Source organism: Carettochelys insculpta, chromosome 16 (genome assembly GCF_033958435.1).
Source record: "Carettochelys insculpta isolate YL-2023 chromosome 16, ASM3395843v1, whole genome shotgun sequence".
NCBI classification, from domain to species: domain Eukaryota; kingdom Metazoa; phylum Chordata; order Testudines; family Carettochelyidae; genus Carettochelys; species Carettochelys insculpta.
The window spans coordinates 29,425,826-29,439,696 of NC_134152.1; the positions used below are offsets into that span (position 1 = coordinate 29,425,826).

General features: G+C 38.7%; 1 protein-coding gene across 4 annotated transcripts in view; it reads left to right on the plus strand.

The window, feature by feature from the left end:
- SDK1 (sidekick cell adhesion molecule 1) overlaps window positions 1-13,871 on the plus strand; it is a 727,049-nt gene that overhangs the window by 260,155 nt on the left and 453,023 nt on the right. For all 4 annotated transcript variants that reach the window (XM_075010599.1, XM_075010598.1, XM_075010600.1 and 1 more), the window contains 2 exons: window positions 1,473-1,579; window positions 5,950-6,097. In XM_075010599.1, coding sequence (XP_074866700.1) covers window positions 1,473-1,579; window positions 5,950-6,097 — 255 coding nt within the window. The remainder of the gene's footprint in view (window positions 1-1,472; window positions 1,580-5,949; window positions 6,098-13,871) is intronic.

The window sequence follows — 13,871 nt, forward strand, 5'->3', positions numbered from 1 at the left end:
TTCATTCTAGGCTACTTTGCCTAGATACAAATGTGTATTCTGTGGTAATTATGGTACAGTAACATAGCTGTGATTCAGTTCTATATGTTTTTTGAAAATGACTTCCCCACTTCCCTCATGTTGATTGCATCTGATTGTATTCATGATGTTTGTGTGTATGTGTGTGTGTGTGAGAGAGAGAGAGGGATAACATTTTAAATATTAAAGTTCAGTAGTTTTATTTTTGTTACCTTTTCATAAAGGGTTTCTCTACAAGGTGTCTGGAGAGAATATGTACTCTCGTTGATATTTGTTTAATGCAGGATATTCTATATTATTCAGATGTTTTATTCACATTAAAACTGTGCCTATCAGCTCATTTTCAGGTTGACTAATTGGAGATAGTTGAATGAAGATGATGAACAATTAGTAGACTTCAGTGACTTTTAAAGTTTGCCAAGGGTGAGACCAAATACAAAAAAAATGCACATTGGCTGTGTCTACACTAGGAACTAACTTCAAAGTAGCTCCTTGCTCCATTGCCAGGAATGGAGTAGTGCCCTACTTCAAAGTTTAACTTCGAAGTAGGGTGTGTGTAGACGCTCAACTTCGAAGTTGTTCATGTCAAAGTTGTACTTCAAAGTAAGCAACTTCGAAATTATTTTTGTAGTGTAGACACAGCTGTAGTCTTCTCCAGTTCTCCTATGATTTAAATTATCTAGACAGGCTGTGTCTACACTACAAAAATAACTTCGAAGTTGCTTACTTCGAAGTAAGCAACTTCAAAGTAGAGCATCTATACACACCCTGCTTGAAAGTTAAACTTTGAAGTAGGGCACTGCTCCATTCCTGGGAGTGGAGTAAGGACTTCAAAGTTGGGCTCCCTACTTTGAAGTAAGGGAAAAATGTGTGTAGACTCTCTGATGGCTACTGCAATGTAATGCCTAACTTCAAAGTTAATTTCAAAGTTAGTTCCTAGTGTGGAGGCACCCATAGTGTAGTTAAAGATGTTTCTGCACCTGAGTTTTCATGTTGGAAGGTTTTCACAATGCCATTATTTATATTTCTATTTTGTTATATCACCTTTTGGAAAAATATTAGATTAGACTTTCTTGCCTCATAGGTAAAGGCAAATTGAGTAGGAGGAAAAACACAATACTACTAGGCAAAATGTTCAATCTAGTTAGTCTTATCATAAATGTATCTTTAGACTGAAAAATTTGGCAGGCATTTCAAACATTTTATTCTTGGATGTAGCAGAAGTTATATCATGGGATCACTGATAATTTGAGAGTACAGTTCATTTATCCATTTTTGCTTGTGGCGAAGAGGTGGAAGAGGTGCACAAAGCACTGTAAAATATTAGAGTAGGATGTGAAGTCTAAGTCTGGATAGGACACTCATCTCCAGATGTGACCAGTTTTTGGAAATGGATATATTTTTGTCCATAAGAGAGGAGATGTTATAACTCTACCTTTCTCTGTGTTTCACAGATACATTATCCCAGCCTTGCAAAGGTCTCATGCTGGATTTTATCAGTGTGTGGTGCGGAACAGGATGGGGGCGCTCCTGCAAAGGAAATCAGAAGTTCAAGTGGCATGTATGTGTTATCTCTTAACTTAACAAATCAATTAAGTTCTTATATGCAGGAAAAACAATACAGCAATGGTGTTTGTTGGCTCATTACCAATATGTCTTGAGATAAGTCATATGTTTAAAAAATATTATATCGCAAGAATTTTCACATTGTCAGTGGATGCCATTTGGAAGCAAAGCTCAAATTGAAGTAGTGTGAAATGTTTGCAGCAAGTATTGAATCACTCAAAGCAACACTCGATCGCAGGTTTTCTGAGTCTTATTTTCCAAATCCTGTGGGCCTTTTTGCATAGCCAGTAGCGCCCCTTCACATACCACTGCAGCAGACATAATCTGGTCAGTTAAGGCCAAGGCCTTCTAAGAAAGAAAAAAAAGCATCTTAAAATGGTTTCAGAAGACCAACATTTTGAGGTTAAAATGGAGAAATGAGCCCCTCAAAAAAAGTGAACTATCACAAACACAGGAGAACAATGGAGGGAATTCACAGTTTAAAACCTCTGCTGTAAGTGACATTAGTGTTGTAAATAGAGAAATTGTGACCACCTGACGAGAAATAAGAATTTAGTGGAAATCCATAAGGATTTTGAGACATGATAATTATGGCCAGCAAAGATAGCCTTCACCAATGAATAAAAACACGCAAAAAGGAAGCTGATTTGTTATGTGGGTTATAGACAGATCAGGCAAGCGCTGATTGTTCTTACTTTGTCTGCTCCAGATTTTAGTAGCAGCTCTTACTTGCTGCCTTTCTCCTGGAGAGGAGGAAGGAGGAAAGATGTCTGTCAATATAGTTTAGTTTAAATATTATCTTATAATAGGAATATTGAGAAAAGCCTCCAAAGGTTTGATAAAAATTGTGTGGGTATTGTCAGAGCCTTGCAGAAGAAGTAGGAACGCTACAGAATTGCCTAGCTGATGTGCTAAGCTGAGTAAAGTGTTAGTTGTTCCTGAGTTTAGTATATGGCCTGCTACATCAGAAGATGAAGGATTTCCTTCTGCTGCTGTTTGTGGAGGAAAGGATGTCAGGTAAATTTCTATCCCCCACATGATCCTTTTAATTGGAAGTTATTGACCCTACCTGCCAGTCCTCTCATTCTCCAACACCAGAAAATGAAAAGTGTAGCCAGTTGTCATACTCTGCTCCCAAACCTCTTCAAAGACCTTCAGGAGGGAGGCACTCTGGAGACAGCAGGAGGATAATAGGGACCCCCATGCCCAAATATACCAATCATAGAGGCACCAGAGCATGGAGGAGGTGTCTTTGGGCAGGAGGGTCTAATGCGCAGGATACTACTGTTCGTTGGTGTGCATAACTGAATGGTCAGCAGTAATAAAATGGATAATGCTAGATAAATGGAATTAAGATTAAGTAGATGAGTCGAATTCTTTATTAGTCAACCATTTTCAAGTATGTAATTAGAATGAATAACAATTGTGTAAGGGAGAACATTTAGGTTTTTTCCTGTAGTTTAAATGAAAAGTGATAATGAGAATAATGTGTTGCATTTATACAGTGCTTTACAGAGTTCAAGTAATTTATCCCTTAAAATATCAGTCTCCAACAAGAATTCTTATCTCAGTTTTATAGATATGAAGATTGACATAGTGAGTTTAAGTGATTCGCACAAGGTCACAAATCAAGTCAATAGGAAAAATTGGATTAGGACTCATGGACTGAGCATGGAATTGGGATTTCCCAAGAGCATGCTGCAGCAGCATAGTCATTTTTCATAATATAAACGTACTATAAAATTGTTTTTCAATAAAAAATAGAAAAGAGAGGAGCAGAGGAGATGAAGCATAATAGAACAACTGGAATCATGTTGTAAGGATAAATTTGAGCATCCCTGTTCTGATGGTTATACCCAAATGGTCAATAAATGCAATTTCACAAGTAAATTCTGAATTCCCAAGTCAGACATATTCTTACAAGCAAAACTTCCGTCTCAGAAGGACAGAATGTGTTCTGATAATTTTAGCCTGGTTAGAATTGTCTATAATACCAATCCTGCAAGATTGATGTGGCGTACTACATCTATAGTCAGATGGCACTCCGGAGAGGTGTGAAATTCTTTCCTATTGTTGAAAATAAACAATAAAAATTACAGAAGTTACTTTGAATTTGTCACTCACTATAGAAAGTCCCTTGATTAGAATACACTAGGGTCAAATATGTAAGCTACAGTATAGAATACCTTCTGAAAAATCACTTTGATCCACTGTTGAATTATGTTTGTGAACTATCGTTAAAATTGAATTATATTGTAGTATTAATCTGTCTAACCATTATATTTAAGGAAATTAAATATCAAAAAGCCAGTTTTGGTAAGAAGAGTCTTATTTATTGTAAATCAACACAAATCTGGAAACTCAGCATTAATGGTTAAGATCTGTTCCTACTGACTAAAATATCAAAGAAGTTGTTAAAGATATTAAATGCCTAAATGACTTAATTTTTGTACCCAGCAGTGACTGCTGCTATCTTATCATTTGCATAGGGTGACCACATTGCCATATATCAAATACAGGACACCAGCCTTTGGGGATGGGGGGCTGCTGTTCCATGTCAGGGCTCCTCAGCAACGGGGGCAGCTGCCCAACAGTGAGGCACCAGGGATGTGGGCTCTGCAGCCTCCTGATGAGGGGGAGTGGAGGATGGGGCCTCCACAACCTCCCAAATGGGGGGCAGGGGTCAGGAAATGAAGAGGTTGTCCCATGGCAGAGCTCACCAGCAGTGGGGTCTGTCTCCATGGGTTGCTATGGAATAGGGCAGCCACCCAGCGGTGGAGCTCCCTGGCTCCTTGACACACCAAATGCCAGGGAACAGGAGCCAGGCAAATATGGGACAATTTGCTCATTTTCTGAAAGTCAGAATGCCCCCTGTGAGACAGCTTAAATAAGGGACTGTCCTGGGAAAAATGGGACGAATGGTCACTTTTTATCTGCAGTATAAGTGTTTTAAGGAATGGACATACAAGAAAGTCCTTCAGACTTTGTAGTGCTTTACTTTCACTTTTACAATGTAAAAGCCCCCTGTTTTTTTTCCCCATTCATGCTCAGAAGAATTAGTTGAGATATAAATAAGTAGGAAAAGATGTTTATTAAAAAATGCTGACCAGTTCTTTTTGGGATTAAAAATTCTTGAGTTGTGAAAGATAGACAAATCACATGATAGTGAGATTAATTAAAACTATCTGCATGGTTCAAAACTTCTTTTCAAGCAGACAATCTAATTAGTTATAAATAAAAATATGGAGGAACAGTGCTGATTAGATATGAATAAGTAACTTGAAAATCACAGATGATTAAAAATCTTTTAAAAATGCTGGTTTTTCTTCCCAATTTTTTGTCTTTAACTTCCATCCTTAGACAGGGCTGCAGATTCATGCTTTTCTGCCCTTCCTGCATTTCTCTCTGCTCCAGAGAACTTGAATAGTGACCTCTAGGCCTTTGGGAGATGAGAATTCAGCGAGGAAACCAAAACTGCTATTTATGTTCACTGCAGTTTGTTAATTTAAGGAAAAATGTATATAGGTTCTTTGAGGGTAGAAGAGTAGAAACCTGCAGCTCAAAGGATGGAAGTAAGAGACAAAAGGCAAAAGAAACGCAGGAAGGGAAAACAGTATATTTTTAACTGGAGTACCAAATCCCTGCTCCTTGCACCTAAAACTGTAAACTTCATGAGTATACTTGGAGGAGGGCTCACAGCAAAAGTTTACCTTTTAAAAATATGTCAGGTACAGAGGGGGGTGTTCAATGTCATGGACAGAAGCCAGAAGACAGAGTTAATGAAATATTGAAAATAGCCATGGCCTTGATCGTGCAATGATAGCCAAGTGAGCACATAATGGTCCGTCAATGTGAATCTGATTGCCTATTGGTGTGATTAGATCATGACGCTTATAGGCCTGTGGGACTAACTAGAGGCTTAAGAAAAAGAGCACAGGAGTTGCATGATTAGAAAGACTTGGGAACAAGAAAATTGTGCTGAAGACGTTGTGAAACATATGTATTACTTCTGCATTCACATTATTTCACATTCACAACTATATTATACAGTGTAAAACATATATTCCAATATTATATGCAGATTAAAAAGGACACTTTTTTTCAAATAAATCAGTTATTGCAACAGGACACATTAAATCATGTAGCCATGATGAATGATGACACTTCTTGTGTCACTGGAGGTACTCTGCTTTGCATTTTCCCTCACCATGCACCTGAAATCTGCATTAATCAGCACTAGAGTTGTATCTTTTTTTCTTAACTGTGGCAATGCCATTGATTCTGCTGTGAAATATAATTTTTTTCTCTGCTGAAAAGAGAAAAAGAAAAAACTTCCAGGACTTTGAATCTAACTTTTCTCCTCAGATATGGGAAATTTCATGGACACAGACCACAGAAAAACAGTGTCACAAGGACAAGCTGCAGTTCTTGACTTTCTGCACATCATCAGCTACCCCAGACCACAAGTGACTTGGTTTAGAGATGGACACAAGATTATTCCAAGCAGCAGAATGTAAGTTGATGTGAAGTTCAAAAAAATTAAAGATGTGAAATATGACTAATTATATTTGATAACATCTTACATTTTAAGCAGACTAATTAAGATTTAAAGAGAACGAAGTAGTCTGGCTCATCCCAAGTTGGAGATAAATGGCTATTTCAAGACTGGCTTTGAAATTCTTAAGTAATTCAGCAAAATAATTCATGTGATCTTAATGGTGATTGTACAGCAGCAGGGAGCGGTAACACAGAATGGTTGCTTTCTTCTCCCATTCATTTTCTTAGTGTACTTCACAGAAGTGACTGTTTGTTTTTTCTGAATTGTATTTACTTGAATACACTAATTTAATGAATGCTGGTGTTTACTTGTAAGGCTGCATTTTATTTTGAACTCTGCTTGATGCTGTTTCCTTGACAATAAAACTGTAATCACTGACTCCTTCTCTTCAACCTTTTATCCTACCTGCAATTTTATTTCTTTTGGTCTAATTAGCAGTTCATCCACAAGGTTGCATTGTAATTAGCTAAGCATTATCAAAAGGTGTACTAGTTCATCCCTTACCTAAGGCATTTAAAATACCAATTTTTATCATTACATGGTTTCATTTAAAGTTTTGGGCCGTTGGGTGGAGAATTCAAAATATTTTTGTCTCTGCTTCTTTGTCAGATTTAATACAGAATTAGTGGGTTATCAAAGTTTTTTGGGAATGGGACTCTCTAAAGGATCTGGGAGCTTATGGTGACAGAGGTATTTTTATGTTTCAGGGTGGCTGCTGAGTGTTAAGAGTTCTTAGTTGGGGGGGAAGAAAAGGCTTTTGAGTTTGACTTTTAATTTGTAGTGCCATATGGTGAAATTAGATCAACCGTACTGGGTCAGAATAATGGTCCATCTGTCCTGGGTACCAGAGGGTCCATCTGTCCTGGGTACCAGATGTATGTTTCTATCCCCTCTCATCCAGTTGCACCTTCTGGCAGATGGAGGTTTAGAGACACCTAGAGCACAGGGTTGTGTCCCTGACCATCTTGGCTAATATTTTACTGCAGTGCATTTAAATACTTTATAACGTGAAAGCTAGTGTTACAGGCTCTTTTGGAAGTTAGCTAGAATTAATGTGGCAAATCCTGTGTAGGAGATTTGTAATTTATGAATAGATGTCCTACTAACTGTGGTAATTACTGTATTAATGCATTGAATGTTTATTGCCTATTGTCACTGTTTGTTTAATAACAGGTTGTTGGGGAAACAATCTGGAAGCCAAAAAACTAGTTCCAAATGAAACACATTGAGGTAAAACACTTCAGTGGAGTTAGGAGGCAATGACTGAGCTCTTACCTGTGAGGAATATACTTGTTGACTCCATCCAAGTTGCAAAGCTTGTTTTGCCAATGCTGGGAAGAGAGCTAATGAAAAGAGTTCCAAAGGTCAGGCATGTGTTTGGAAGCAGTTTGCAGGGAACAGATTGATGCAGCCAGGCATCTGTTCTGGTGTCTGAAGAAGCAAGGCGTTCTTAGGGTGGGAGAGGTTTCAGTAAGATAGATATGTAGCTCGGCTGACTGGTGTTTTAAAATCCTATTTCCCTTTCCTTGTGCTATTTTTCAATGGTTAAAATTAAACAATACTTTCATTTATGAAGTCTGCTTTGCATTCCTATGTTAACCACTGGTCTCACAATCTCCTTATCTAACCTAGTCAGACCTGTTGGCATAAGTGTAGTGGATATACAGGGTGCTTGCAGCCCAGGTTCTGGTCTATAGTGTGAGAATCATAGGATGCCACCTTGAGAGAAGTGAAGACATGAAATCTGTGACCTGAGAAGTTGCAGTCAGAAGCCAGAGAAGGTGTGAGAGGGACAGCCCCCCTTACAGAGACTGGATTACTTGCCTCCGGGCAAGAATTTTTTGAGTAGCAGCCCTCTAGTTTTTAAAAAATGTTCTGTTGAATTAACTGAAACTATTTATAAAATGATCTGGTTAGATTATTTCGACCCTTTGTGTGGATGCTCTTAAATTGATACCAGTCAGTTTAACTTCTGTACCGGGAAAGATAATGGAACAAGTAATTAAGGAAATCATCTGCAAACACTTGGAGGGTGGTAAGCTGATGGGGAACAGCCAGCATGGATTTGCAAAGAACAAATCATGTCAAACCAATCTGATAGCTTTCTTTGAAAGGATAACGAGCCTTGTGGATAAGGGAGAAGTGGTAGATGTGGTATACCTAGACTTTAGTAAGGCACTTGGTACGGTCTTACATGATATTCTTATGAATAAACTAGGCAAATACAACTTAGATGGGGCTACTATAAGGTGGGTGCAAAACTGGCTGGGTAACTGTACTCAAAGAGTAGTTATTAATGGTTCTCAATCCTGCTGGAAAGGTATAACAAGTGGGATTCCGCAGGGGTCTGTATTAGGACCAGTTCTGTTCAATATCTTCATCAACCATTTAGATATTGGCAAAGAAAGTATGCTTATTAAGTTTGCAGATGATACCAAGCTGGGAGGGGTTGCAACTGCTTTGGAGGATAGGGTCAAAATTCAAAATGATCTGGACAAATTGGAGAAATGCTCTGAGATAAACAGGATGAAGTTTAATAAAGACAAATGCAAAGTGCTCCACTTAGGAAGGAACAATCAGTTTCACACATACAGAGTGGGAAGCGACTGTCTAGGAAGGAGTATGGCAGAAAGGGATCTATGGGTTACAGTGGACCACAAGTTAAATATGAGTCAACAGTGTGATGCTGTAGCCAAAAAAGCAAACATGAGTCTGGGATGTGTTAACAAATGTGTTGTGAACAAGACACAGAAAGTCATTCTTCTGCTCTACTCTGTGCTGGTTAGGCCACAGTTGAAGTATTGTGTCCAGTTCTGGGCACCACATTTCAAGGAAGATGTGGAGAAATTGGAACAGGTCCAGAACAGAGCAACAAGAATGATCAAAGGTCTAGAGAACATGACTTCTGAAGAAAGGCTAAAAGAATTGGGCTTGTTTAGTTTGGAAAAAAGAAGATTAAGGGGGGACCTGATAGCGGTTTTAAGGTATCTAAAAGGGTGTCATATGGAGGAGGGAGAAAACTTGTTCTTCTTGGCCTCTGAGGATAGAACAAGAAGCAGTGGGCTTAAACTGGCAGCAAGGGAGGTTTAGGTTGGACATTAGGAAAAAGTTCCTAACTGTCAGGGTAGTCAAACAATGGAATAAATTGCCTAGGGAGGTTGTGGAATCTCCATCTCTGGAGATATTTAAGAACAGGTTAGATAAATGTCTATCAGGGATGGTCTAGACAGTACTTCGTCCTGCATGAGGTCAGGGGGCTGGACTTGATGACCTCTCAAAGTTCCCTTCCAGTACTAGCATTCTATGATTCTATGATTTGAGCTTCTTATATTCCTAAATCAATACAGATCACTTTATATCCTGTTTAGCAATAACATATTTATTCATTAGGTAATGAACCCACTTCAGATTCTTTACCCATGAAAGCTCATTACCTAATAAATAAATTTGCTAGTCTTTAAGGGGTGGTACAGGACTGCTTGTTTTTTGTGAAGCTAACTCCACTACCCCTCTGAGACTTTTTAAGTATGTTGACAGAAGGGGGTTGCAACCCTCTAGCTAAATTAATCAACTGGTCAATCCGTTACAATATTTCCCATTTGAGAACACTGCACTTTATGTAGGCTGAAGAAACAGTGAGGGTATGTCTACACTGCAATTAAAACCTGTGACTGACATATCAGTTGACTCCAGCATGCGGTGCTCAGTGTAGGGGCCTCTTTAACTGTGGTGTAGATATTTGTCTCAGACTGCAGCCCAAAGTCTGAGACCCTGCTCCCTCACAGATTCTTAAGCTATGTTTACACTACGGAAAGAAAGTCAATTGCAAATGTAGAAGAAGTCCTGTGGCACCTTATAGACTAACAGATATTTTGGAGCATAAGCTTTTGTGTGCAAAGACCTGCTTCATCAGATGCATCTGACGAAGCGTGTCTTTGCCCATCAAAGTTTATGCTCCAAAATAACTTAGTTTATAAGGTGCCACACGACGACTTGTTGTTTTTGAAGATACAGACTAACAGGTTACCTCTCTGATAATTGCAGATATGCAATTCTAGCTACGGCAATTGTGTACTAAGAATTGATTGTAATTGACTTACTTAGCTGACTTCACTCAAGAAGGTCAATGGGAGAGTCAGTGCCAACCCCTAATAGGTTGATTTTGTGTGTCCTTACCAGACACATAAAATCAAACCCCAGAAGATTGACCCTGAGTGGGTCAATCTTCTGGGCTAGTATAGACATAGATTCCTCTACAAGCCTGGACATTTATATTGTATTTAAATAGCCCCTTGGTACAAGCCCTCTGAGCCTGTGGCACTTGGCAAGGGCCAGTTACAGGCATCGAATTGTGGTGTAGACATTCTGTCAATGCACGAACTGGAGAAAGTGGTTATTCATGCTGAAATGTCTTATCACTGCCCCAAAGAGAAAGTTGGCACTTATTTTTCCACTGTAACATCATTTAAGAAAACCATTTATTCAGAGACCTATTGGAACAGTTTCTCATTTACACAAATGCTCCTTAACTGCATTGGCACTGTAAAGTGGACTTAAAATTAAGCATATGTTAGACACTCTTTAAGGTCCCTTTAAAGTTCTAGAATGTGTTCAATGGGTGTTGGTTTAAATGAGAACCAGGCCCATTAGGAACAGTGGAATAATTACCACAATTTAATAGAATCTACATCATTGTAATGGGAATCCAGGTGAGTGTGCTGGCTTTGTCATTATTTTATAAGCTTAAAAGATCAAAATTAAGAATAATTATGCAAAAATATGAATTCTTCAGCAATTAGCAAGAAACTGTCATTTAATTTTCCATTTTGCCATTGAGGTGGAGCTGACATAGCAGTTTTAAAGCAGCTAATGCTCCTTAATTTGCTTTTTTTAAACTGATATTTAAATTTTCCTTTTTTCTCCTGACGTGCTAATATTTCAGTGGAGCCTGTTTAGTGTTCCAGTCCCAAGTTGTTTCTATTATTTAGGAGGTAAGTTACAATAAATTAAATAGGACTAGCCTTTGTTTTCTTTTCTAGTGTTAACTTTAAATCTGAGCATGGTCTCCAGTTATAATATATATTTCTTGAACTCAGAATAAGCAAAGATAATAGAACAATTTATTATTCCTATTTCTACTTGATTAAGGTTAAATTGTCAGTTGTTTAGCCTGGGGTGTGGGAGGGGAATGATTCAATGGATAGATTAGTATCAAAACAAAAAAGCAGTAGAGTAGCACTTTAAAGACTAACAAAATAGTTTATTAGGTGAGCTTTCGTGGGACAGACCCACTTCTTCAGACCTTAGCCATACCAGAACAGCTATGGTCTGAAGAAGTGGGTCTGCCCCACAAAAGCTCACCTAATAAACTATTTTGTTAGTCTTTAAAGTGCTACTCTACTGCTTTTTTGTTTTGATAGTGTAAAGACTAGCATGGCTTTCTCTCTGTTACTAATCAATACGCAAGGCTAGATCAGTGTTCATGTTCTTCCGCAAATGAAAAGTTGTAATAGTAGTCCTGCTATGTGAGAGTGCAGAGCTTTGATATTTACTGGAACAGGGTTCCTTTTGAGATCTAGATAATTTCTTTCAAGGTGTATTTTAATTAATTTAAATGGTAGTGAAACTCATGATGGAAAGAATATTTGACTTAGTAGCTTGTGACTGTATATTCATTCAGATGTTAACCAGTAGCTTAGCTGCACTGATGAGATAACACTTTCTTAAATTGTGTTAAAGCCACGGGATATAGATTAGAATAAAGACTTAATTTTTACAAGCTTTTCACTTGCAAATCAACTCTGCAGAGCTTTAGTTCCTGCTGCATAGAATCACAGGTGGGCTGATGCAAAGATAACAAAACCATATGGAGCTTATTATGTCTAATAAGAGGCCTTTCATATAATCATGAGGTTGCTGATAAAATTCCTGTTATAAAATGACTGATACACCACAGCACATTTTTTCAAGCAAAACAATGAAGTTTATTTAGAGTATTTCAAAGCCTCTGAGTTTTTCTTTCCTCCCTTACTTAACTGTATTCATGCATGATGTGCAGTGCAACAAACTAATACACTCATTCCTCGCTATACAAACACAATTGGTTCCCAAATTTCTGCTCATTGGTGAACACTCATCAGAGTGACACTAAATTCCCATTAAAATACATGTAAAAGTCTCCAGTTTGTTTCAAGTACTTGTAACTTGACATAAACCAGTTGAGTTTAGGTACTTTTCTGAAGTATTTGAATAGTTTGGCTCCAGAAATAGGCTGTAGTATATGTATGTAGATCAGGGATTCCAGCCTGTGGGTCAGGACCAGACATGGGTCACTATTAGATTTGTTAAGGGTGGCCAGCTGGGCAATTCTGAGCTGTATGTGGCTGTTAAAGAAGCCATTTGCAGTTTCTTAACACTGCTGCCTCAGGCAGATATCTCTCACTAGAGATAGCAATCACCTTATACCTAGGTGCTGAAAGCTTAAGACTGGAGTTAATAAGTTTTAACATCTGTTTCCTGCTGGGAGCAGGAGGGCTGAGGGAGACACCCGGCCTAGCAGCCCTAGTGAAGAGGCTGTGGGAGGAGGAGGAGTGTCTACGGCTGGGACCATTTAGGGCTGCAGTGGGGCAGGGGGAGAATCTAAGGCTGGGAGCAGTTTAGGGATGCGGGGGGATGTAAGGCTGGGGGCAGTTTGGGGTTGCTGGGAGGGTGCAGGTGTCCTTGCCCTCTGGCCAGGGACCCCATGGCTGAAGCAGAGCCAGCCATGGGGCTGCCGATCTCCCCACTTCCCAGCCAGGGACCCCGTGGCTTCCTCGTATTAGTGGGGGAAGTTCACTCATTTAGTGAACGTAGGTGGGTATATGTGTCCCTCGTTTTAGCGAGTACTCCTAAGTAAAGTACTCGTTAAATGAGGGATGGGTGTATACATTTTGACTTTTGGGAGTTTTCTTTGAAAGTCTCATCTTGATATGTTAAAAGGATATTTGTGCACCATGACAGAAAAGCCTTGTTTCTTCCCCTTCAGTGAAATTGTGTGGTGCTCTTAATCATCATTCTCTTCAGATGAATTTATGTAGTGGGCAAAAAAAGATGTATTAATGTAAAAACACCTTAAAGGATTAAAATGTTTAAACTGTCCACTGTTTCATTCTGGAATCTTGGTTTAGAAAAGAATTATGAAAATCTTACATATGTTGTGCAGGTGTTCTGCTACCTGAGTCACCCGTTTACTTACTACATTGTTTCCTCTAGGGTGTTCAACTTTTCTCTTACCATTCATGGGCCATTTGAAAGTTTGTCATGAAGCAGAAATATCTGGGAAGAAAGCTGCACTTTGTAAAATGTTGGTCCAATGTGTTGCTGTCCTGAAAGACTTTACATATGTGGCTAGCTGGAAGTGTTTCTTCCAGGAAGTGGTAACTTTAATTGATATTCAGAGTAAGTTTTCAGAAATATAGGAAAAAGTGTAGATTCATTAGAGAGACTCCTGAAGCTAGGAGATAAAAAGGCTGTCCAGTAGCAGATAGGAGTGGACTTTGGATCAGGGCCTAAAATGTTGTCATGAGACCAAATTTTGGTGTGGAGCACACAAGGTTGAAGCAATACACAGCAGGTACTAGAAAGTAGGAGTGAGAAAAGGGAGGAACAGTGCAAATGTTCATTTGAGAGGAAACTAACCAGAAAGTGGCGCTTGGTAGAGGATGGAACTAAAAGGTATACAAAGAAATAT